Source organism: Silurus aristotelis (assembly GCF_946808225.1).
Source record: "Silurus aristotelis genome assembly, chromosome: 13".
Taxonomy (NCBI): Eukaryota; Metazoa; Chordata; class Actinopteri; order Siluriformes; family Siluridae; genus Silurus; species Silurus aristotelis.
This window is the reverse complement of record NC_139586.1, coordinates 14,131,983-14,157,420: the sequence shown is the minus strand read 5'-3', so window position 1 is coordinate 14,157,420 and position 25,438 is coordinate 14,131,983. Positions and strand designations below refer to the sequence as shown.

Sequence of the window (25,438 nt, the reverse complement as noted above, 5' to 3'; positions counted from 1 at the left end):
AAGATATCTTCACTTGCCAGGAATTTGCCACATGATGCCTTAAAGCTACAGTTTACCCATGACTGCTACAAAGCCCTTGCACTGGAGACTCCTTCAATACATATTGAAAACTGTCATATTAACAATTGAAATCTGGTCCGCCATGCCATGTTTTTAATCCAGAAACGATACTGTATTACAACGAGAAACTTCTACGTCTTCTGACTAATCGGAATGGAGATTTTTTTTTCTTCTGACCCTGTGATTTCATGTATTTAGCAGCGCACTGGACTTGATTGACAGTTCTCTAGACTTGCTAACCATTTTCACTTCAGTAACAGTTCAAAGGATTTTGCCTTGCGGCTTATTAAGCTAGACACTGACAGTTGATTGATAGTTGACCAGCAATTGCTTTAAAATAACTTGCAGTTTATTAGACTTTATTAACAGATTATTAGACTTTACTGCACGTTTATTAGACTCGACAAGCAGCTCATTCATGGTTTCTGTGGGTCTTGAAGTCTAAAAAAAAAAAGTCACAAATTTAAAAAGCTAAATTGTAGGCCTAAAAATGTCCTAAAATTCACTGTTCTAGGTCTTAAATAATTTAAACCTAAAAAATCCTAAGTTTCCAATGTCCATGTAACACTAACTTTAATGCTCACTGAAATTCTTTTGCAGCACTTTAGACTGTTTTTGTTTGTTTCTGTGGTGTTGCAGTTCTTTCTTTCCCCAGTTCAAATATAATTAGCTGTATTTTGACTACAAATGATACTAACATGCAACAGCCATTCAGTTGTCTGTTATTGGTGCGAATCTCTTTTGGATCGTACCATGGACGTAAAACGGATTTTATTTTTCAGCTGTGGCGAAGTGGAAGTTTAGCAGTACTTGGCTGAAATACATTTATTTAGAGTTAATGTGGTGATATAGGTCTTAAATTTTATTCTTAAAGGTCTTCACTAGGTCTTAAAAAGTCTTAAATTTGACTTTGTGAAACCTGCAGAAACCCTGTCATTGCATTTGACTTGCAGTTCAGTGGATGCGTTTAGTAGTGCATTAGATTTGCTAGTTGTGAAAGTGTATCAGACTTCCTAAGTAGCTCATTATTAATGATAAGCATTGAAGAAATCATCTTTCGGGTTAACATTTACAGCCATGAGATTCCTATAAGGATGTTGTTAGATGTTTGAATGGAAGGAGCGTGTTGGCTTCGCTTCTGTGCATGTTCTATTTTATATTCTACACAGAGTTTAAATGTTTTGAGTCGCTGATTGAGAAAGTAAACTGTTGCAGATCTTGCAGCGCTCACAAGGATATCGTGCACTAATCCTATAAGTGCACACTTTCCACCACGTCCGCTGTGACACGTAGCTGTGCCGTGTTTTCAGGCACATTTCCTTTTACATGAGGAAAAGGTGAAGGAAACATCAAACAGTCCCAAGGAGTGGAAATAATTCTCTCATCTTATAAAACGAAACCACTGAGTGCTGAACACAGGGTATCGCATGAAATCGATAGGTAGTGACCTCCTGTGGAATGCTGTAATAGTTTGCATGCGTATATTCGCAGACGTCCATAAACGTTTTATCAGCGATGCACTTACCTGGAATATTAATTAAAGGTCGAGAGTTTATATAACCGACAAATTATCCGCACCTCGATGCTCCCTGCGCCTGGCTTACGTCAAGCCGCGGGTGCACGTGTTTCACGTTCGCCCAAATCGTGATTAGCCTCATATGTGTAGTGTATGAATGTGAATTCCAGAATATTCAGCGAGCACGTTATATTTTCTTGGATTGTCCAGCACGTCTACGTGCTCCGCGAAAGCCACAGATGGTTGTGCTGAAACGCAGGCGAGATTCTTGTAGATTTGAAACAAGTTTAAACCAACGACAAACAAAAGCAGGATTTAGTGGAAGTGATGACTCGGCTGTTCTTCATTAACTACTTTTTTGCGATTTTTGAGATTAAGGATGCACTGTCAAAGCGAATGATTTTCCTATCAGAGTTTCTTCTGCTCCTTCTTTTTTTTTTCTCTTTTCATGCCACATAGTTTTTTCTCAGTGAACCATGCAGTGTGCTCCAGCTTCCCCATCAGTATGAGAATAACGCTCAGTCTTCAGAGCGCACTGACTGGCTGCCTGGTTATAAATTGTGTGGCGAAACAAACCACAGAAACTGGAAGCTCATCAAGTTGGTCATTTCGTTTTAGAGCTGGTGCAAAAGTGGGATATAAACAAAGGATGAAACCTTTCAGAATGCTTCTGAAGGACCACCACAGAGTTCACTGTTTTATCAGGTTTTGACCAATATATTTTTATTTTAATGATCATATCAAACCTCTTGATCAGTTTATTACTTGTTATAGCAGCTGTAAACACTTGTTCCTCCATTAAACTCTATTATTTCTCTCTTTTTAGGCAAAACAATGGCAGATAAATAATAATAAACAATTTTAAATGTAGACAACCAAACAAATTGTTAGTTGATAAATTGTTGCAGACGTCCTACTTGTAATATTTGTGGGGTTTTGGAAGTGTGTGTGTGTGTGTGTGTTTGGTTTGTGGCCTGGCAGAATGTCTCACAGAATCACCAAATAAACCACCAAATCCCTCAATCCCAAATCCCATCACTCATCTTTCGGTCTCAAGTCAAACGTTACGAACGTCCTTGTCTCATTGGCGGAACAGGAAGTAGTTCGTCTGCAGCATGCCTTCAGCTTGTTGTCTGTCGGCCTGCCTTTATTTGGGGTCGGAAATGGATCAGTGTTTCCAGCTGATAAGTAAATACCTCAAGGTTGGAGAGGACAAAGAGTGTGTGTGTGTGTGTGTGTGTGTGTGTGTGTGTGTGTGTGTGTGTGTGTGTGTGTGTGTGTGTGTGTGTGTGTGTGTGTGTGTGTGTGTGTGTGTGTGTGTGTGTGTGTGTGAGGGGGGGTGATGATATCTGACAGATTATGAAACCTGTTGTTTTCTGTTTAGCTGATGTTTAGAGGCCAAGGACACCAGCTGGGGATGTAAACATGGTGGAGTTGCAGACATAAATCTGAAATATTACAATCTTTCTTGAGAAGTTTGTTAATTTTCTGCATGGTGGATATTTGTGGACGGCAATAAAATTTTTCGGGAAGATCTGCGTCCCAGGAAGTTCATAGATTGAGCATTGACGAAGGGGAAAAAAAAGTGCTTGTTCATTTCCCAAGCCTTTACATCATCAGTTGTTGGTCATTTGTTGCTCGTGTTCATGTCATGTTCCTGTTTGCCTGTGACTGTCAGACTTTGACACATAGCCGAACGGCTGACCCCGGGGCCATTCATGCGGATGCCTGTGTCAGTAGCTTGGCCCTCTCTAATCTATCCCCCAACCTGTGATTAATGATCTCCTTGGTATGTTGATAACAAACAATAACAGGAACTGTAAACCATTTCTCTCCTCCTGACTGTCGATTTGCTGTGTCCTTTTATTTATATTGTTTACCAAACGATAAAGCCCCTCTATCTTGTGAACATATTGCGATTATCCTGCTACATAAGGAGCGATGATTTACATGGAACGCGAGCTGCTGCGATTGCTTGCAGTATAGCGTGAAATTATTCCGTGTTCCAGGACCCTTGTGTAACGCTCGGTTTACTCGTCTGTTTCCCATTATTGTGGACATTTGGTCTTTGTTTTGGTTGCGTTTGGTTTTGCGACTGTCTCGTGGGCTAAAAATGAAATAATCAGCATTTTTGTTAGACTGTAGCATAACGCCATTCGTGACTTTGGTCTCGAAAACAACTTCGCTTTTATTTTTAGAAGGATTTTGTAATTCATAGCATCGTCTCCGGATAACAGGCGTTTCCTAATAGAATGCATGTTAATAGCATTTTTATGTTGTTGATTTCATTTCAGGCATCCAGAATGTTCTGAGTCTTTTTTGCGCTGTTCTGACAGAACACAAGGTTCTGTTCCACTCCACCAGCTACCAAAGACTCGGCGAGGCCTGCCGTGCTTTAGAAGCACTGATGTTTCCTCTCAAATACAGGTGTGTAAAGAGAAAGAAAAATAGGTCAGACTGCACCAAAAGAGAAACACAGTCTCTTGGCATCTTTGTTTTCTCACAGTCTGTGTGAGAAAACACTTATCTGTTTCACACTACATAATCGCTTTTTGAATGAAGGAGAGGTTCTGTAAAGATAGTAGGCCACGAACATAATTTCCACAGATGTGGGTAAAAGGACTACAATGAAATTTCCAGCATTTTTCCACTGGGAATTTGATATGAAACACTACTGTGCCATGTGCTGATGTTAGCTTTTGTTTTGTTTTTGTTTTGTTTTTTTTCTTCTTCCAAGAATTACATAACATAATAAAGTGCAGCCGATTAAATTAGTTGTTTTATAACCCCCCCCCCCCCCCCATTAAATAACGAAAGTATGTTCGTTATTGTAAAAACAATTTACTAAAAATTGTACATGCTAAAATGTCAACAAGTATGAAAAAAATAAATAAATTTATTTTGGAAGGTTTTTAAATTTTAATTAGTGGAATCACTGAATACATTTTATTTTCATTTTTGATTTTATTTGTAATTTAATAATATTTACCTTACATTTATTTTTATGTAATTTTATATTTTTTTTTTCTTATTATTATTGTTTGTATTTCATAATGGGGTTTCTGCGGAAAAACTTATCTTAAACACTCAGAATTTACTTATCTAAAATACACTCAGAATAATTTTTTATTGATTGATAACCCACTCAGAAACCCAGGGTTGTACCCTGGGTACAGACAATTGCACTTAACCTTTACAATGCTTTTGAGAAAATAATCTACTATAAGACCTGCAGCTGTAATCATCATTCTTCTGTGATTTTTACCCCTGCAGCTACCCTTACATTCCCATCCTCCCCTCCGGGCTGCTTGAGGTCCTCAGCTCGCCCACACCTTTTATCATCGGGGTGCACTCCATGTTCCAGAGTGAAATCCAGGAATTGGTGAGTTGAAGGAATTGTGCTGTTAAAATCTATTTAGATCAGCATTTTAGCGCTCTGATGTTTTTTTTTTTTTCATTAATCACAGTTGGACGTGATCGTCGCTGACCTGGATGGAGGAACGATAAAAATCCCAGAGTGTATCCATTTGTCTCAGCTTCCTGAGCCTCTCCTACACACTACACACAGCTCTCTGTCTATAGTGAGTTCACCCATATACACTCAGCACTAATCACATCTGCAAAAAAATCTGTATTGACTGACTTAGCACTCACCTCTTCTAATGACTTATTTCCAGCTAAAGCAATAAACCCCCATTTCTTCACTCTGACCAGGTTTTGCACCCAGATCTGGAGATAGCTGATAACGCCTTCCCTCCTCCGCGCTCGGCTCCGTCCAACCTCAAGCTGCTGGTAAGTCTATAACTAATAACCCCCTTCCAAACCTGCCCTTCTGACCTCTGAGGCTGCTTTTTAACGGCACATTGTTGAAAAGTATTCAACTTCACGATAAGTATCTGGTTCGAAATACTGGTTGCAGAATTTGCCATTATTGGTTATCTGAAAGGAAAGTATTGATTTAAGCATTTATCCTTCTTCATTAATGGCTCATTGCTCGAAAGTTTGTCAATGTCTCTGACTCATGACAGGTCACTTTCTCTCTTCATTTCTGACTGTCAGGACAAGGAGGTGAGAGCGGTCTTCCTGCGCTTGTTTGCACAACTGTTTCAAGGCTACAGGTCCTGTCTGCAGCTCATTCGCATCCACTCCGAACCCGTGATTCACTTTCACAAGGTGAGAGACGGCTCGCCAGGCCAAAGCACCCTGACATTAACCTCTGTCTATGGGGAGGGTTTATGAGGGTCCACCAGTGAGTAATTACTGTAACCGTCCTAGTCCTCTCCAAACCGGTCTAGACTCGCGCTTGCTGGCGCGTAATGCATTTCATATGTTTCGCTTGCAAAATTCTCTTCTGACTACAGCGCACGATTAAGTAATCGCTCTCAATAGCTATAAATACTAAGAAAACAGATATTGCTGCGTTGTGACTAAAAAACCATTGTCTGATCCAATCGCTCGCACCATGACCACTTCCCGCTAACCTCCACCGTCATTATCACCAAATTGAAACATCATTTCTGTTTTACTTTCGACTTCAGTCACATAACCGCAGAAATATTTACCTAAATATCTTATCTCTCAGAAAAAATTCCTACCATATATTATATTCACATTTCTATAATGATCCCTAATTCAATATAATTAGTCCCAGATTCGATATAGCATTTTAATAGTTGAGGTCAAGCACGGTGTTATTACAAAGATGTCAAGATATTTAAGATGTAGCGTAAGAAATCTAACCTAAATATCAGTGACATTAGAACGATGCTCAGAACAAATGAATGCAAAATGATTTTGATGCAGTTAATCATAGTAATGTGATACCGCCTTGTCATGATTGTAATACTGTACAGAGGAATAGTGTAGTTACTACTAATGAGCTGAGGCAGTTAAAAAAAATCTTATTTTAGCAGGTAGAAATTAGTTTTAAAAAAAAAATCATGGAGAGATTTTTTTTTTTTTTTTTTTTTTTTTTTTTTAAAAGCACAAACCCATAAATTAACATCACAGTACCCTGAGGCTGGTGTGGAAAATAATGGTCTCTTTTTCATAATCTGACTGATTCTGGAGTACAGGGATAAACCGGGAGATAAGCAGAAACCACACTTTAGTTCATGAGCCAGTGACTGTGAGTGCCGACATTATCTCCTGGTGGCTCATCTCCATCCTGTGATGAGCCACATGCAAAGAATCAAAATAGCACTCGTTTGTACGTGTTTGCGTGCACCACTCTGCATTGTTTTTATTTGCTTGGGAGGTCGTTTCCACAACAACCTCTCTGCACATCCTTCTCTGAGCACCCCACATGGCTCAGATTATGGTCAAGGAATGCAGCATGTTTCCCCATTAACTCTCAAGCATCCCTGTGTGCCAGCTGCTCTGAGGCCCAACGCTTTGCTCCATCCTTCTCACTCACCCGTTCTTCAAATTACCCCCCCCCCCCAAACACCACCTCAACCCCACTTACCCCCCCTCGCTGCAGTCGTCTGTTTATAGAACAAAGTCGTCTAATCATTTTTATCCACACAAACAGCGGCTGCTCTCAGGAATGCTGCGGCCGATCGAGCTGTTTGTTTGAGGACGTTCTAGTTTAGATAAGTCATTCTGTATCGCTTGAATCACACATGAGACATATGGAGTTTTTGGTAAATTTATTATAATAAGGATTGTCCCAGTGAAACATGACTCTAGTCATTGAATACGCCACAACCTTTGACATCCTTCTTTTTCTTTTTTTTCTTTGCAGGCTGCTTTCCTGGGCCAGCGTGGGCTGCTTGAGAATGATTTCTTGCCTAAAGTGTTAGATGGCATGGCCTTCGCCGGGTTCGTGTCAGAGAGAGGGCCTCCATACAGAGCCTGCGATCTGTTTGATGAGGTGAACTTTAATGAGCACTCTTTTATCTCGGACCCCATCAGTGGAAGAGCAAGCTCATTCCCATTCTCATTCTCAATGATTTATATAGCATTGTTTCTGCACGAATCTGAGAAGTAAATGTTGACTGAGATGCTGTTGTTCTGCTAGTTGGTGGCTTTGGACATGGTGCACTTTAAGGAGGAAGATGAGAATCCAAGCATACTGCAGAAGCACATGAGAGAGCTCTCCGAGCAGCTTTACCGTAACGTAAGCATATGAAACTTATCATCCTTTTCTTTAGGTTGCACATCTCTCTCTCTCTCTCTCTCTCTCTCTCTCTCTCTCTCTCTCTCTCTCTCTCTCTCTCTCTCTCTCTCTCTCTCTTTGTCCTGACCTTTCTTTCCTGACTCCATCTGGCTGTCCTTTTCGAACAAATTTCTCTGTTTTTCGCTCTCCTGCTCTGCTGCACTGTGTTGATTAAGCACTGCGCTTCTGCCAAATATTTGACCACTCATGCTGTCGACATGGACATTTCAGTTAGGACTAAGGGTTTGTTTATTGAACTTACAAGCATCTGGAGAGAAGCTTGGCTCAAGAGGATCTCTATGATCAACACAGTGCTTTTATTTATTTATTTTATTATTATTATTTTTTTTACAGTTTTCCATAAATTAACCTTTTAATTCCAGGTAAATCATGTGTTCATTTGTTGTCTGTTTGCTCCTCAGGAAAATCCCAACCCTCACATGGCCTTCCAGAAGCTACCTCGGCCCAGCGAGGGCTCTCATCTCCGCGTGCACGTGGTGCCCTTTCCCCTGATAGACAACGAAAAGGTTGGGGAGCTCTTACAGGAGGGTCTGGCCAAGCAAAGCCATTCCACAATCATTGCACGAGTCGAGAAAAAATGCGTGGTGCCTGCAGGTCCCCCTGTGGGTGAGTATCGTTAGTACCAGGAAGGTCTCAAATGACCTAATGATAAAATTCCCATTAATTGAATGTAATAACTTCCGACCTTTACTAAATAAAGTGCTAAATAGACGTTTATATTAGTGTTTTCCGGACCAAAATAATTTTGAATTTTCTTCTTGTGAAGTTAAATCTTTGTTTTTAACAGACACCTTGTGTTCTGTCTTTGGATTTCAGTGTCGCTCACAGGGAAGGTCAACTCTGTGTTCAACAGCGCCCGGCGTCTGGAGGTGGTACGAAGTTGCATTGGCTTTATCTTTGACAACAAGACACTGGAAACTGAGAAGGTGAGCAAAGGGAAAGAGCAGAATTAATACAGATTATACACACACACATACATATGCACACATCTGGACCAAGATGGCCCAGAGTTCAGACTGTATTACTCATGGCATTAAAATGAATATCACCATCAAACCTCCATCTGGGAGTCGTACACATGCAGCAGCTGAGGAGGGAAGAAGGGTGAACAAACAGTCACACATACTCCTCTTATCTCCCATTCCCTATTACATAGAGAAATATTATTCTAACGTTAACATTAACTAGCGGCATTGTTTACTTTATGATCTCTTCAGCCAAATAACTTTATAAACCACCTAAACCACAGGGGTTGCCGAGAACTAATCCAAGTCTTTTTTATCTAAAAATTTTCTGATGGATTCCCCATATAACAGATGTGGGATGGTAGCCAGTTCTTTCACGCACCCATTGAGTTTAATATAAAAGCCTTTCGCTCCACTGTGACTTAAAAAATGCTGAACTCCACGCTGAAATGCTGAAATGCTGAACTCCACGCTAACTGCTCCACGGAGCCAGTAAAGCCGTCAGCAACGTGTCGCCATTTCCACACCGCTGATGGGTTTGAAAATTTGGACAGAGTGCTTGCAAAACATTTCACCTGCTTCCACAAACCTTATGCAATACAGGCCGTTTAAAAAAAGATATATATTAAATATCAAATAAGAGGGAAAAGTAGCAGCTGTTTTATCTTTGGGGGGCATTTATTGATGTTTTGCGTTCCTTTTAGAGCAGTAGTGCCTAAACCTTTCCCTATGATGGGCCAAAAATCAAACCTGAATAAGGGCCAGAAATACATGTTGCATTATACCAAGCATTATATTACAATTTATGTTGCCATGTTTCCTCTCATTGATGATTTAATTATGTTTTCAAATAAGGAAATAAATACAAAACTTTACTCTGTAATCTGCTTAACTAATGCAGTTATATTTTCAAAGTTCTTTTTCAGTAAAACTTATAGTACAATGAGAAACAATCCAATTTATTGTATAATAGAGTTCAGTGTTTCTTACAGCTATTCAGTGACCTCCAATGAGGGACAGGCAGCTGGTCCTTATTTTCAAGTTGTTTCATTGGCCTTCTTTTTTTTTTCTTTTTCCCCTTCTTCTTCTCATATATGGCATGGTGGGTCATATTAAATGTCATACCAGGCCCTAATTTGGGCATCTCTGTTCTATCCAAGTGGCTTGGTCTTGTCTAGTATGATCTGTATATACAGTGTAAAGGGGCAGACAAAATGTTTTGAAGGGGTGAAAATGTTCTAAATCATATGCTATATGCAACCCATATTTCTGGCTCGAGCCATCATCAGAACACCAATCGGGTGAACGTTTTTTTTGTGAAAACGATGTTCTTCGCATCATTGGTATAAGGTCTATGCTATTCTGGTCTTTTGTAGTGGACTCACACTTACAAATGTGTATATGTGCTACATATTTATAAATGTATATACATATGTGCTGTAGTCTGTGTGTGCATATGTGCATTTTATTTATATTGTACCAGGAAATACAACAAGAAAAATTACAATATAAGGCTTCATATACGCTTATAAATGTTTTTTCTCCAACAAAACAAAAATTGTTGACTGAAGAGATCTGGGTTTTTTTTTTTTTTCCCTTCGTCTCCTTTATTTTTACAGTGTTGAGTGATATGTGAATGTGGTGGTATTTTGTCGGTATTGTGTGCAGGCTCTCCCTGCGGCGCTTCGCGCCCTGAAAGGCAAAGCAGCTCGACAGTGTCTGACCGAAGAGCTCAGTCTGCACGTGCAGCTGAACCGCGCCATCCTGGACCACCAGCAGTTCGACCACATAGTGCGCATGATGAACTGCGCCCTTCAGGTGGGACCCATCACGTACCTGCACTCACAAATACAGTTACAATGACTTCGGGGCGCATGCCTACAATCCTGTAAAAGATACTTTGCAATGCTTTCCTAAAATTCATGACTTCCTTAGCGATTCTCCTACAGGTATTTAAGAGCTAAACCGCAAACGATAGGAGGGGAGAAAAGCACTAATAGCAAGCCTTTCCACCTTTTTTCCTATAACTCCTGGTGTCTTTTTGTGAATTAAAGCAGGTTATGACGTCTGTGATGCTCTGTAATGAGTACAGAGGTGCACAGATGTGAGCTACAGCTTTATTACTCTAATTCGCCAGTTGTTATAGCACAAAGATATATATATATATTTATAATATACTCCCCTATGTTTTACTCATGTTTTTCTAAAAATGCTGTCATGTTACCATCAATCAGAACGTAAACAAGGTCCTGCTGGTAGTCTTTAGTTTTACAGCTCCACATCATGAGGTTGGGGGATTTCATCAGCACGGCGCCGTTTTACTAGTCCGCAGCTTTTATAAAGTCACTTTGCGTTCCTGGCATATTTTGGTGCTCTGAACCTGCCAGTGGTTATTAGTCCCAACATCTGCAGCTGTAGTGGACTCGAGTGCTGCAGCAGCACTGCAGGTCACTGGATGTGGGAGCTGTAAAAGCAGTCAGGGGCACGAGCTGTTCACGGGTTGCGTCTATGACGGCGAGGTCAAATATGCGCTCCGTAATGTGTTTTTGCCCCTCGGCGCAATATTCGGAAAGGCACTGGTATGCTTCCTTGTCAGATTCCTGACCCTCGGTCAGTCCCGGCTCTTGTGTGTATTTGTGTAGAGAGGACAATGCGAATATCATCAACAAAATACATGCGTTTGTGTTGTTTATGTTTTTAATCACATTGATGTCCCAGGGTAATATAACTAAGGGTGCCTGGTATGAGTATTTTCCCTTCACTGCCACAGTTTCAATATCTACATATGTGCGTGAAATATATACATCACAGCCTATATGCTTAAAGAATTTAGCAAGGAAAGCTTTCAAATCATAAAATTGATATAACATATCGCAGAATCTGCAGCAGGGCATATTCTATTTCATAACAGGCCTCTGTTTTGTGTCGAGACCATCTTTTGGAGGTTACCGGCACATGGAGACGTCTTAATAGAAGCCACTTGTCCGATTGTAGAGCGCAACTATTGGGAATCATTAAATCCAAGTCTCATCCAAGAGAGGCCAGTGGGTTCATTATGTCCACTCGCTTTCATAAACAGAAACACACCGACATCTTTATTTATTTAATTATTTTTTATAATACTGGACATGTACTACATTGTCCAAGGAATGTCTCAATGGATGTAACAGATATGATTTTATTGTACTGACCCAGTGTCTTCTTAAAAAAAACTTTCACATTTTTGCTTTTACAGTCGCGCAGAAAAGATAAATCTTCCATTTTTTGGGACACAAAGTTTTAATGATCTTTTTTATTATTTAAAATCAGGGGCACTGGTTACACTGTGGATAATAAAACTCTCATCCAAGTATGCAGTCTAAATATTAGTCGCACATCAAAGGTGAGAGTCTGGCCGGCAACGATTAGAAGAATCGCAAGAATTTTTTTAATCATTTCGAATTCCTAGGCTTTCAGTTCATAGAACACTTTAATTCTCGCTCCTGTATTAAATTCTTCCAAACATCTCTTCCTGCAAGGAGCCGGGAGTTGAGGGATTAGTTTCAGAAGAACTGGAAAAGAAACAGAAATAGCAGCTAGCTTGCTCTCGAATTGTTTTCACATCTCATCGCCTCGCTTAATACAGACAAAGGGAGGTCCAGCACAAAAAGTGCTGACATACGACAGCCAGTGGTGGTGCCAGTACTTGTTTATGAGATGTGGATGTAATGACCTCGATGCTTAAAAATGAGCACACACACATGCACAGCCCAAGAGAGAAAAGATCTGCTCCTCGTTTTTTTGTCTTATCAGCCTCCTTGTCAGACATGTCAATGTCGTAATCGAGCATAATAGCTCATTAGTGTAAATAGATGGACCGCGCTTTTGTCTATGTTTGAGAAACGCGGCGCATTCCTGCACACACTCGTAGCGAGGTCAAGGCGTTATGGGATCCACATGGGGTCCTGGATGCCGGCGTGATTTTCTGGCTTGTTTTTTTGCACAACAGACGACATGTTTTGTTCGTTCCACTGTTGTCAGTGCGCTGGTTTCACTAGGATGTGGTTTTTATTTTTTTTTTATCCCCCCCCAAAAAAAAAAAAAAAAAAAACAGTGCACGCTATAGTTACATAAGCGTACGGGCTGTACATTAGATCAGAGGTGAAATAATATTCGCCACAGGGGAGGGAACATTTTTGCTGATAGACTTCTCTAAAAATTCAAGCCCATGTGTTTTTATGAACAAGTTATACCCACATGTGCACTAAATCAGCTGGATATTTATGCACAGGCATATGTGAAGCTGTTGAAACTCCATAATCTATTTCCAGACTCGCCTTGAGATGGAGGCGAAGCAAAAGGCACAACCCTGTCAATCAGCGCTCAGCACTAAATGATCAGATACAGTGCTTAAAAGCTTGAGTGAAACCCATTTGTCAGTGGAAGGCTTTTTGTCTTGTCTCGCAACACTTTGAGATGAGCTGGTGTTATCTGGAAACGATGACGCCTGCTCTGCTCATGGTCCGTTTCCTCTGTTTAGGAACTGCTGCATTAGTGTTTACATGCTTGTTCCTGTGACTCCTGCATTCCTGAATCAGCACTGAGCTTCTGTTTATAAGTCGTTTACATGCTATGAATATTCATGAGTAACACAACTCTGTATTAGGGGCAGCACATCTGCTGGTGGGGTCAGCTCAGGTTTCTTTTTTTTGAAAATGAGGGAATAATGCTGTCGAATTAATCATTCCTGATGCATGGCATCAGCCAGCTTCAGTCTTTACAATATTCAACTGTTGCTGTTTGAGCAGTCCATAAATGAAGAGCTTTAATAACCACAAGGCCTAGATAACACACATGCTAATAAGTATAATTGTAGTATTTAGAGTAGAGTCTTGTTTGGATTTGGACTGGTGCGTGGGTGAAGGCAATAGTAATGGACCAGATTTTGGGACAGGATGTTAAGCAACACAAGCAGAGGCTCTGCAGGGGAGACAAGAGTGCAAAAGCATCCTGGCATCCAAGCCATTTCCTGCACAGTGACAGATGACTTAGCTATGAGACTTGGAAAAACGTTGGAATCCGTTACTTAATGCTGTGCATGTGGGTGGTGTTCTGCAAGCAGTCTTTTTGCTGTTTTAAATCTAGTATCCTTAAACGTTTATTGGCTTGTTGGAAGAAAAAAAAAGGTTTCTGATTACTGTTGTGATTACAGTTGTGATTCGCACTGTAATTCATGTTCAGCCCTTTGAAATAGGGTCTGTCAGAATTTTAGTGAAATTTGTAGTCATATGACAAATACAAAAGCTCAAACATCACCTACTTGAGGCAAAAAAGAAGTCCAAAAGATTGACAATCGGGAGGGAGGGAGGGAGAGAGTGAGAGAGAGAGAGAGAGACACAGAGAGAGAGAGAGAGAGAGAGAGAGAGTCAATTTAATATTTAAATAAATACATTTTTAAATGTACATTATGGAGCTCTTTTTGTTTCTGCTTTTATTTGTTCTCGAAATAGCCCGCTAGTGATTAACATTTCATGTTAATCATTAACTTGGTTTATATCCTGTCACTTGAGTCATTTTGCTTGGCTCTGCCTATATGTATTTGTGTTTTAGCAAATCATAACAAAATGATCTGCAGTGCAATCGAGGTGACAGTTTTTGGTCTTTACACTGACCGGCACCGTTCTCCTGGTCTCTTCAAGAACCGTGACACACTTTATTTTTATTATCATTATGAATCAGTAAAACTGAGGTAACAGCAGCACACGATTAAATCCTCAGATACTTGAGCCACATCCCAAACTGCATACTAGCAAAACTCTTATTCAGTGCAGCATTACAGGACTCGGCACTCAGCTCTGAGTTTAATCCTCTCGTGGACACGCGGCGTTGATCATCCCATCGTGTAGTCTATCAACAATAACTGCGTTCTACACCTCTTAAATGTGCAAGTAGAGAGTCCAGCATATATTATTTTGAAGAAATAAAAGTAGCATTAAAAACAGAAGCGACATGCACCCTCTCCTTGAAGGCCATACTTACTATTTTCAACTGTTAAATGGATATATTTCATTACACGTTTTTTAATAACTGGTAAACATGTATTATGCGGCCCGGGTTCGATCCTCGGTCAGGGAACCAACCCCAGCCATTAGGGTTGCACAAGCCCGGATAAATGGGGAGGGTTGCGTTAGGAAGAGCATCCAGTGTAAAAACATGCCAAATCAAACATGCGGATGGTCCACTGTGGCGACCCCTAATGGTAGAAGCCAAAAGAATGTATTATAATAAATAAAAAATAAAAAGCAATAATTGTAAGAAATATATATACACACACAGTGGTGTACACACATTTCTTATTTTTCAGATCATCAAACTGTTGTAAATATTAGTAAAAGATAACACAAGTGAACACAACATGCAATTTTTAAATAAAGGTTTTTATTATTGAGGGAAAACTAAATCCAAAAGTACATGGCCCTGTGTGACCTCCTGTTAAATTTCTACTTTATCACACCTGAGTAAAATTTCTCTAGCCACACCCGATTACTGCCAAAAGAGCCTTAAAAGCTAGACATCATGCCCAGATCCAAAGAAATTCAGAAACAAATGAGACTATCAGTCTGGAAAAGGTTATAAAGGCATTTATGCAGAAATGCAAAAAAATAAGAAATCAGGAAGGGGCAATCACTTTTTTACACCACTGTATATATGTAAGTGTGTGTGTGTGTGTGTGTGTGTGTGTGTGTGTGTGTGTGTGTGTGTGTGTGTGTGTGTGTTTTTGTGTGTGTGTGTGTGTGTGTGTGTTTTTGTGTTTTTGTGTGTGTGTGTGTTTTGTTTTTGTGTGTGTGTGTTTTTGTGTGTGTGTGTGTGTGTGTGTTTTTGTGTGTGTGTGTGTGTTTTTGTGTGTGTGTGTGTGTGTGTGTTTTTTTGTGTGTGTGTGTGTGTGTGTGTGTGTGTGTGTGTGTGTGTTTTTGTGTGTGTGTGTTTTTGTGTGTGTGTGTTTTTGTGTGTGTGTGTTTTTGTGTGTGTGTGTGTGTGTGTGTGTGTGTGTGTGTGTGTGTGTGTGTGTGTGTGTTAAAAACATATATTCATTGCCCGTCCAAAACAAGTGTCACACACTAATATTTTGTTGGACCGTGTTTGTGCCATCAGGGAAGAAAAAATCCATTAATGGAAAAACCTGGTCAGTCAGTATATTCAGGTAGTCAGCTGATCTCATTGTTGGGGCACATAACGTTACTGAGCCCAGATCATAGCACTGCCCCCACAGGCTTGTGCGGTAGGCACTCAGCATGATGGGTTCATCCACCTTTCTTCTTACCCTGATGCGCCCATCACTCTGGAACAGGGTAAATCTGGTCTTATCAGACCACATGACATTCTTCCATTGCTCCAGAGTCCAATCTTTAAGCTCCCTACCAAATTGAAGTTTTATATTTCGATTAGCCTCACTGATAAGTGGTTTCCAGATGATGTAGGTGGCACAGTTCAGGTGGTAGTGTAGAGGTAAAATGGTTTTCACCCTCCAAATGTAAAATGTCTCTCTCTGTAATGCCACGTGTTGTTATATTGCGTTTTTGTAGTATTGATGGTTTCTATAATTGCGACGTGATAGTGGTGTATTAAGAAGTGGGTAAAGTTGGGTACGTCCCCACTGAAGCCCCAGGTACCAAATGATATATTTATATATGTTCCATTTTAGAATTAAAAAGGGTAAAAAAAAATTTCATAAAAAAATAAAATAAAATTTTTTAATTCCGGCTCTTTAAATGTGCATTAAAAATACTTGTGTAAATACGAATGTGTAGGAAAAAAAAAAAGAAAAGTAATTATTCATTAGGCCTTTGTAATGCTCACACTTATTTTTTTTAAATGTGTCCCTTTAATAATCTCTCAAAAACAGTATCTTAAACGCTATCCAAATTTTTATACAGTTATTATTATAACCAACAGATGAACTTATCAGTGTGGAATGACCCAAATCAAGGTCACGGTCACAGTAAGGTCAAATGTTTGAAATAGTTATTTGTCAGTAACTTCCTCTGTGTCTTAAACACGCTTTGAGAGTATTTTTGATGAACGAATTAGGACTAGACTAGCTATTCTTAGACAGAATAGTGATTAAAAGCTTTAAGAAAAAGCACTCAGGAATCCATTTTTTAATCTTCTCTCATTCCAGGCCCTGTTTAATTTAAAAATCCTTTCACAGCATTCACTTACTGAGATAATAGCTTTCTCTCTTTCTGTCTGTCCGTGTGCGTGAACACAGAGACAGCGTACTGGAAAGCTGTGATAGAGATCATTCCTATTGCAAACTATTTGACTTTTTGTAGCAACAGGTAAACCTCACGCAGCACCATCAGCCCTGGTCTTTCACTTATTCATACTGGCTGAACAAACAATTGCGGATGACTGGATGTTATTCACCAGTTCACTGAGCAAATATTGCAGGCGAACAAATATACAGGAAAGCTTTGCACAGGCTTGTCATGAAGCACCTGGTTTTTAGAGGTCATTGTGCTATTTTTGCACCCCGGCACACGTATTTCTCTTAACACCCACGCAAATCAGAACCTCGAAAGAGTGTGAAGTAATGCGGTGAAGCAGCAGTACAGGAAGCTGATCCGTCTTTATTTCCCAGCCTTAGTGTGTACAAAAGTCAACGGGCCAGAGGGAACTGGGTCACATGGTGTAATGCATGTCGAGAAGCGCACACACACACACACACTCGCGCAGACAGTTCTGTAGGAGCACGTACTTTATGGACTCAAAGCAACCTGACTCATGGACACATGAGCTCGTCCTGCATTCCTGTGTAGCTGAGTAAAAGCATCATACGTGCTGCAGCTCACAGGAAACAATAGTTTTTTCTGCACTTTAGTTCTTAACTGCTAAGGCGTGGTGTCTCGATTATGCACGTTTACTGTGGCGTTTACTGTTTGTCTGTTTGGCTATTTATTCCTGGACTTCATATTTTTTTTATTTCTTTAAAGAATTTCTAAATTTGCATGCTGATTTTTTTTTTTTTTACCCTCGTCCTGTTTGAAGCAGGATGAATTTAATAACCTGGATGTTTTCTGGCCAGTGGAAGTGTCACGGTATGCTGATTGGTTCAATTCAGCCCTTTATTAAAGCCATGTCTTGAGCATCAAAGGCGAATCAGTGTCCAACATTAACTGTCCAATCTGGTCTAATTCACATCGGAGTGTTTTGATCGGTTCCTAATATAACCTCTAACCAGCAGCAGAAACTCTGACTCTCTCTGATTTCCCATAAAGCATCGTGGTGTTAATTATTGAGAAATCGTTGATCTAAAAGTTCATGTTGGCGGATTGTAAAACAAGTTCACTCTTGTCATCTATTGCATGACTGTTCTGCATAATTGGGCTCTTGATTTTCTGCTTTTGTTTTTTTTTTTTTTCTTCTTTCATATTTTTTTTTTCTAGTTATGCTTTGTTTCATTAATAACGACTACTAGCTGTTTTCCTGTTTAAGATTCCTCTTCTACTTTCTCTTCCTTCTCCTTCTCTTCTTTTTCTTCCTCTTCTGATTATCAGCCAAAATTTCTGAATATAGCATGTACTAAGTGCAAAAAGTTTTTCTAGCTGATTTATTGAATCATGGTGTTCCTGTTCCAGAAGCTTAAGATGGCCAAAATGACTACTGACTTCCATAAAAAAAAAATTTTAACTCCACATTTGTAAAACTCTATTTAGGCTTTAAGCCATTGCAGCTTATAAGGATGTATTTTTTGGATGTACTGATCAGACATACGCTTTGCTGTAACAATTGATAAACAAAAAAACTTCCATATATGCACTTACATGTAAATACATCTGAGTTTGCTTTTAAAAAAATACCAACATTCTTTTATTTCATTTTCTAGAAATTTTACAGCATTGCAACCGATTCAAAGCACTGATACTGGAGACGACTTCTTAAAATGTTAAACATCTCATCACTGAAAATGTGGCCTTTTCAAAGTTTACTCCTCAATGATAAAACTATGATATACGGACAGCAATAAAATGACCACATGAGGACCGGGTTTCTAGCGGGTCATTTCTACGAACCCAGATGTTTCGACGGTCACTCAGGATCACAATAAATCCTCAAGCTGGCGTCCAGCATGCTTTTATTTTTATGATTTTATTTTCTTTTCATCCTGAAAATGCTTTCCCAGGTCCCTTTTTTAAAGGAATTTTTTTTTTCCCCCAAAACATATTTAATATCGGCAAGCAACAGGAGTCAAAAACATTCTTATTTTTCCTAACGTGAGATAACATCTGCAAAGAAACTCACAGAAGTGTGTATATGAACTGCGCTAATATGATCAGACAGGTGCTGAGTTTTTGTATTTTTTTTTGTGGAAAAACAGCAGGTACTTCGACCTGTAATTATCTCTGAGGACAGAGAAAAATACAGACGTGGCCAATTCGAGTGGAAATAAAATCACACAGGGCTCCTGTGATATAGGAAATGATCCTCGAACATGATGTCTGTCTAATCCTCTCTGAATAGAGCTTTAGTATTGATTTTTATTGTTACAAAAAAAAAAAAAAGAAAAGAATATTGTATTTGAACAAGTGGATTAATATAAACCTGTGTTTTTGTAGCTGTACTTCTGTCAGCTTCTATTTAAAAAAATTATCAGCACTTTTTAACCAATCATATTAAAGCTTTTATCCCATTTGAAGCATTATCTGAATGGGATTAGATGTAAACGTGGTGCTGGGGTTAGGGCTGCAACTAACGATTATTTCGAATTAATCAGTTCAATTATTCATTCATTCATTTATTTATTTATTTATTTATTTATTTATTTATTTATTTATTTATTTATTTAAATAAATAAGCTATTTGGCTTAATATAACTATTTAAGCCATATATTAAATTTAACTATATATAATTTTGAAATTTTTATTTTTTATACTTATACTCATTTTAAAGCTTTATTTACTCATGCTGGGTTGCTTTTTTTTTGTTTTTTTATCAGAAACATTTGTGCATGCAAGGTGTAAATTGTGTAAATTAAGATTTGCAATGTTTTTAATGATGATTGCAGATGACAAATTAACAACCATGCATAAAAAAATAGACATTTTGCTCAGTTTTGAAGATATAAGCATCTATCATATAATGAATTTAAGTTTTGTATGATATTTAAATGATATATGCCTAAATTAAATATACAAACATTGGAAACAAGCATTTGAAAGTAAAGTAGTAAAGCCGCAGTAAATAACGTTTAAATATAAAGAAGTTACTGTCGTAGTAGACAAAAATGCTATAAAAACAGAATGGAATGGAGAAACGCTAACAGACCTGATAAAAAAAAAAAATATGCATTGGTGTACAAATGCATGAGCATTTGCTGAAAACCACAACAGTGACTAAAAATGTAATCGTTGACTGCTGCTGTTATTTGCTGCTTTTAGATTTAATTGAATCCATCACGATGTCGCGAGTGTGCTGATTGCGCAACCTGATGCTCGCGAGGCACGACGGAACAGATCCAGTGCGACTGTCACAAAGTTACAAACAGTTTACACAATAGCACTTCAATCATCTGTACTATTTTCTATTAGTACAAATACTAGAAAATACTATTCGTAGGATTATACAGTTTCTGCTTCCAGTGCTGATGTTTCACCTTCATCCGTGACACCAGTGTGTTTTCTGTTTTTGTGTTCGTTTACCGTCACGCTAAACTGTAACTTGAGCAGCCCCACTAATCGATAACGGCATTCGTTGACAATAAATTTCATTATCAATTTTATCGATTAGTTGTTGCAGCCCTGCCTGGAGTAAATGCTTCTATTAAAGGACACTGTATTTCAGGCTGGATTAGCTGTCAGTGTTTTTGTCCTTCTCTTAGAAGAAGAAAAAAAATAAAAATTTTTATGGTGTTTTTTCCTCAAACCCATTGCTCATGTAAAAGATTTAGTTTAAATACGTAATATTTCATTTGCAGCTGCTGCCTCACGTTGGGGGGAAAAACTATACATTTGGGTGCTGTTACATGGTGTATTTAATCGAGTGTTCCTCCTCATACAATAAACACTTTCCAAAGCTTTTACTTTAGAATAAAATCCAGTGTCTCTGCAAACGTATGGAACTTGTGAATGAAGCATGATCATAGATCACATGATACGAATGTACAAGTTCATAGAAAACACTGGGACAATGCACGATATTCACCCCTGAGAAACGTAAAAAGAAAAAATATATAATCGGGTAAACTGATCCAATCCGACTAAGGCTACTGTTTCTTTCTTTCTTTCTTTCTTTCTTTCGGCTTCTCCCATTAGGGGTCGCCACAGCGGATCATCCGTTTTCATGATCCGCATGTTGGATTTGGAACATGTTTTTACGCTGGATGCCCTTCCTAACGCAACCCTCCCCATTTATCTGGGCTTGAAACCGGCACTGGCTTGTGCAACCCTAATAGCTGGGGTCGGTTCCCTGACCGGGAATCGAACCCGGGCCACATTTTTAATTGTTTGAAATTGACAAACAAATGAATGTGTAAAAGCAGTGAAAAAGCGTGAAGGCTGTAATCGCTAAGCTGCCACTACAGGGCCCTTGAGCAAGGCACTTAACCCTCAACTGCTCAGTTGTATAAGTGCGATCATTAATAAGTCACTCTGGATACGATGCCTTAATTCCATAAATGTGAATAGATGCATGCAAAAATCTAATTTGATTGTTTTTTAAATCCAAGTCTAATTTTGCATTCAGCAGTTTCTGGGATTCTAAAAAGGTTCCAGAGTTTATCAGCTTAAAGAATTATACAAATTGTAGGATAGTTGATTATCAATGGATATACAAACTGCTATTCTTCAGCTGTGATGCATTCTTTTTTCTCTCTCTGGAATTCATATAAACAGTGCTGTGCGTTATATAACAGCCTTGTAAGACACTTAGAGGAAAATCTGTTGCACACTTGGTCTATGGGGGGTGTTGGGGGTGTTGCGGAGGGGGGAATCAGTGGCTTTCATGTTCTTCACTTCTGTTTTGCGTTTGTTTCTTTCCTTACATTCCAGTCTTGTAGCTTTTTTTTTATTAAAGGAAGACATTTTTTGTTTCCTTTGTAAAAAAAAAAAAAAAAAAAAAGGGGGTGTTTCCTACAGCACAAGGCAAATTAAAAAATGCTCCATGCCTAAAATACAAATCAAGCAGATCTTACCAGTTTTGACATCTTTGTGTCAAGAAATATCAATCGTTACATAATTGTGAAGACTTTTCCATTTCCTGGATGATGCTCCTTATTTATGTTGTAGTAAATCCAGCTATTTGTCACAGGCGTTCTGTCTCCAGATGCTTTTTCTTCCACAAATTATTTACTTATTTGTTCAACTGCTATTTATGTTGCTCTTCTGTTTAAAGAATCTGAAGATGCATTGTGATCTTTTTACACCATGATTCTTGACTCGCCGATATTTGCAGGCATTTGTGTTTCTCGTAGTTTTCTAAATGGACACTTTTATTATCAGTTTCATTTTCTTAGTACATTTTAAATCATCTCAAATCATCGAAATTTAACAAGAATATTTTTGTTTTTTTTTCACGTTTGGTATTTATTTAGTATAGTTGTAAATGAGTTTATTAGAGGGACAGCGCATGTAGGACGTTTTGGAGACAAGATGAGGGAGGTGAGATTGAGATGGTTTGGACATGTGCAGAAGAGGGACATGAGGTATATCAGTAGGAGAATGCTGAGGATGCAGCCACCAGGAAGGAGGAAAAGAGGAAGACCAAGGAGGAGGTTTATGGATGTGGTGAGGGAAGACATGCATGTAGTTGTGTTGAAAGAGGCAGATGTAGAGGACAGAGGGGTATGGAGACGGATGATCCGCTGTGGCGACCCCTAATGGGAAAAGCCGGAAGATAGTTGAAAGATTGTTGTAGTGAAACGTTCAGCGATTTGTAAATAACATTAATGTCCATCTGCCAAAAACAAACTTATATGTAATTCCTCAGTATCTGTCGTGATACATGTGTCTTCTGACAATGTTGTATAAAATATTGTATAATATTGTAATAAAAATATTTACTTTTTTCCGTAAATGTAGAGAATCTTGATGAATAAAAACTCAAGCATGTTTACGTTATTTTATACTGAGCGATTTGTCATAATCAGCACACATTTACAGTAAGTTTATTGATTATTGTCTTTTTCTGTGGTACATATTAGGATAAAATGAGATATTAATACAGAGTATTGTGTTTATTTCGAGTCGCACATTTCCATCAACATTGTGTTAAAAGTTCATGAACATGTTGTTACTTTGTTGATTGTATCTTTCTTTTTTTTTTTTTTTTTTTTTTTTTTTTTTTTTTTTTTTTTTTTTTTTTTTATATGAACAAGTGAATCATAGAAAAGTTTATATAAGTGCATGTGGAAGCACAGTGAGCTAATGCACAGTGTTCCTGCCAGAACTCTGATAAGGCCAAGAATTGTTAGGAAGTGTGAGTGTAGTTATAGTACAAAAATATTTATTTTCTTTTTAATAATGTGACCCACTGCGTTGTTGTAACAGGAATATTTTCTTGTGCCTAATATCAGATATATATATAATATATATATTTTTTCTCGTTAGTCATCCACTCTTATTATCTCTGCCCACAGGACTGCTCCAATTCTGAAGAGTATACAGTGGCTGCAGCTTTGCTTCCACTGACCACAGTCTTTTATCGGGTAAGTGCACACTGCGCTCAGCTCTTCCTATGGTTTCAAAATGATGTCATGAGAAATGACTAGATGTCACTTGTAGGAATACTGTGGTGGTGTGGGGTTTTTTGTATATATTTTTCTTCTTGTTATTTATAGGAAAAGAATGTTTAATTCTGATTATACAATGTTCAGTCTGACTAGCCGATTATGATTGGTCTGTCAGTTTAATCGCAATTACAAACAACTGTAACCATAGTAGCATACAGTTACAATTAAATACAGTGAATCAGCTTTTGTACAATATTTCTAATGACCTCACAAAGCAAAATTTGTGATGTTTGCATGTCATATAACATATGTTGACTTTCATAAATTGGCCGAGGCATAAGATCAATTTGACAAACTGGAGAAGAGAAATGTAACAAAAAAAGACCCATGTGGCTTTTTCTCACTATGCCTGTCCAAAAAAAAGTAACACACTAAGATTTAGTTGGTCTGCCTTTAGCTTTGATTGTGGCACTTTTACTGTGGTATTGTTTCGATAAGCTTCTGCAATGTCACAACATTTATTCCCGTCCAGAGTTGCAGTAATTTTTTACCAAGATCTTGTATTTATGATGGGAGAGTCGGACCCAAAAAAAAAGTCTTCTCAAGCACATCCCAAAGCTTCTCAATAGGGTTAAGGTCTAGACTGTGTGGTGGCCAATCCATGTGCGAAAATGATGTCTCATGCTCCCTGAATCACTTTTTCACAATTTGAGCCCGATGAATCCTGGCATTGTCATCTTGGAATATGCCGTGCCATCCGGGAGTAAAAAAAATCAATTGATGGAATAACCTGGTCAGTCAGTATATTCAGGTAGTCAGCTGACCTCATTGTTGGGGCACATAACGTTACTGAACCCAGATCATAGCACTGCCCCCACAGGCTTGTGCGGTAGGCACTCAGCATGATGGGTTCATCCACTTTCTTCTTACCCTGATGCGCCCATCACTCTGGAACAGGGTAAATCTGGACTTATCAGACCACATGACATTCTTCCATTGCTCCAGAGTCCAATCTTTAAGCTCCCTACCAAATTGAAGTTTTATATTTCGATTAGCTTCACTGATAAGTGGTTTTCTTAAGGCTTCACAGCTGTTTAGTCACAATCCCTTGAGTTCCCTTCGCATTGTGTGTGAAAATATTTTCATTATTAAACATAGCCGTGAGTTCTACTGTTGTTTTTTAGATGTTCCAATCACCTACATGGCTACAGGTGTATAAAATCAAGCACTGGGGCATGCAGGCCGCTTCTACAAACATTTGTGAAAGAACTGGTTGCTCTCAGGAGCTCAGTGGATTCCAGCGTGGTACCGTGATAGGATGTCCCCTGTGCAATTAGTCCAGTCGTGAAATTTCCTTGCTACTAAATATTCCACAGTTAACTGTTGGTGGTATTATAAATATATTACAATTATATTATACAATCACAGAGCGGGTCAGCAGTTGCTTCGTGTGGCTTTCAGATTAGCGCAAGAACAGTGAGTAGAGAGCTGCATGGAATGGGATTTCATGGTCAAGCAGCTGCATCCAAGCCTTACATCACCGAGTGCAACGCAAAGCATCAGATGCAGTGGTGTAAAGAACGCCGTCACTGAACTCTAGAGCAGTGGAGTGTTCTCTAGAGTGAGGACTCATGCTTCACTGTCTGCCAATCCGATGGACGAGTCTGGGTTTGGAGGTTGCCAGGAGAACGCTACTTGTCTGAATGAAGGGGGATTATGATGTGGGGTTGTTTTTGAGGAGTTGGGCTCAGCCCCTTAGTTCCAGTGAAAGAAACTCTTAATACTTAATACCGAGACATTTTGGACAATTTCATGCTCCCAACTTTGTGGAAACAGTTTGGGGACGGCCCGTTCCTGTTTCAACATGACTGCACCAGTGCACAAAGCATAAAGACATGGATGAGTGAGTTTGGTGTGGAAAAACATGACTTTCCTGCATAGAGTCCGGACCTCAACCTGATAAAACACCTTTGGGATGAATTAAAGCGGAGACTGTGATCCAAGACTCCTC

The 25,438-nt window shown here is 38.9% G+C and overlaps 1 protein-coding gene and 1 long non-coding RNA gene across 3 annotated transcripts in view; both read left to right on the top strand.

Moving 5' to 3' along the window:
- The window catches only part of sbf2 (SET binding factor 2), a 113,817-nt gene that overhangs the window by 48,034 nt on the left and 40,345 nt on the right, over positions 1-25,438 (top strand). For both annotated transcript variants that reach the window (XM_083558696.1, XM_083558695.1), the window contains exons 7-17: positions 3,871-4,003; positions 4,850-4,958; positions 5,044-5,157; positions 5,291-5,368; positions 5,636-5,749; positions 7,323-7,451; positions 7,599-7,697; positions 8,159-8,363; positions 8,574-8,683; positions 10,391-10,540; positions 23,335-23,403. In XM_083558696.1, the coding sequence (XP_083414822.1) occupies positions 3,871-4,003; positions 4,850-4,958; positions 5,044-5,157; positions 5,291-5,368; positions 5,636-5,749; positions 7,323-7,451; positions 7,599-7,697; positions 8,159-8,363; positions 8,574-8,683; positions 10,391-10,540; positions 23,335-23,403 (1,310 nt within the window). The remainder of the gene's footprint in view (positions 1-3,870; positions 4,004-4,849; positions 4,959-5,043; positions 5,158-5,290; positions 5,369-5,635; positions 5,750-7,322; positions 7,452-7,598; positions 7,698-8,158; positions 8,364-8,573; positions 8,684-10,390; positions 10,541-23,334; positions 23,404-25,438) is intronic.
- On the top strand, positions 11,817-15,371 carry LOC310735755. The gene is made up of 2 exons (XR_014536375.1): positions 11,817-14,799; positions 14,975-15,371. It is a non-coding gene; the product is annotated as an uncharacterized lncRNA (long non-coding RNA).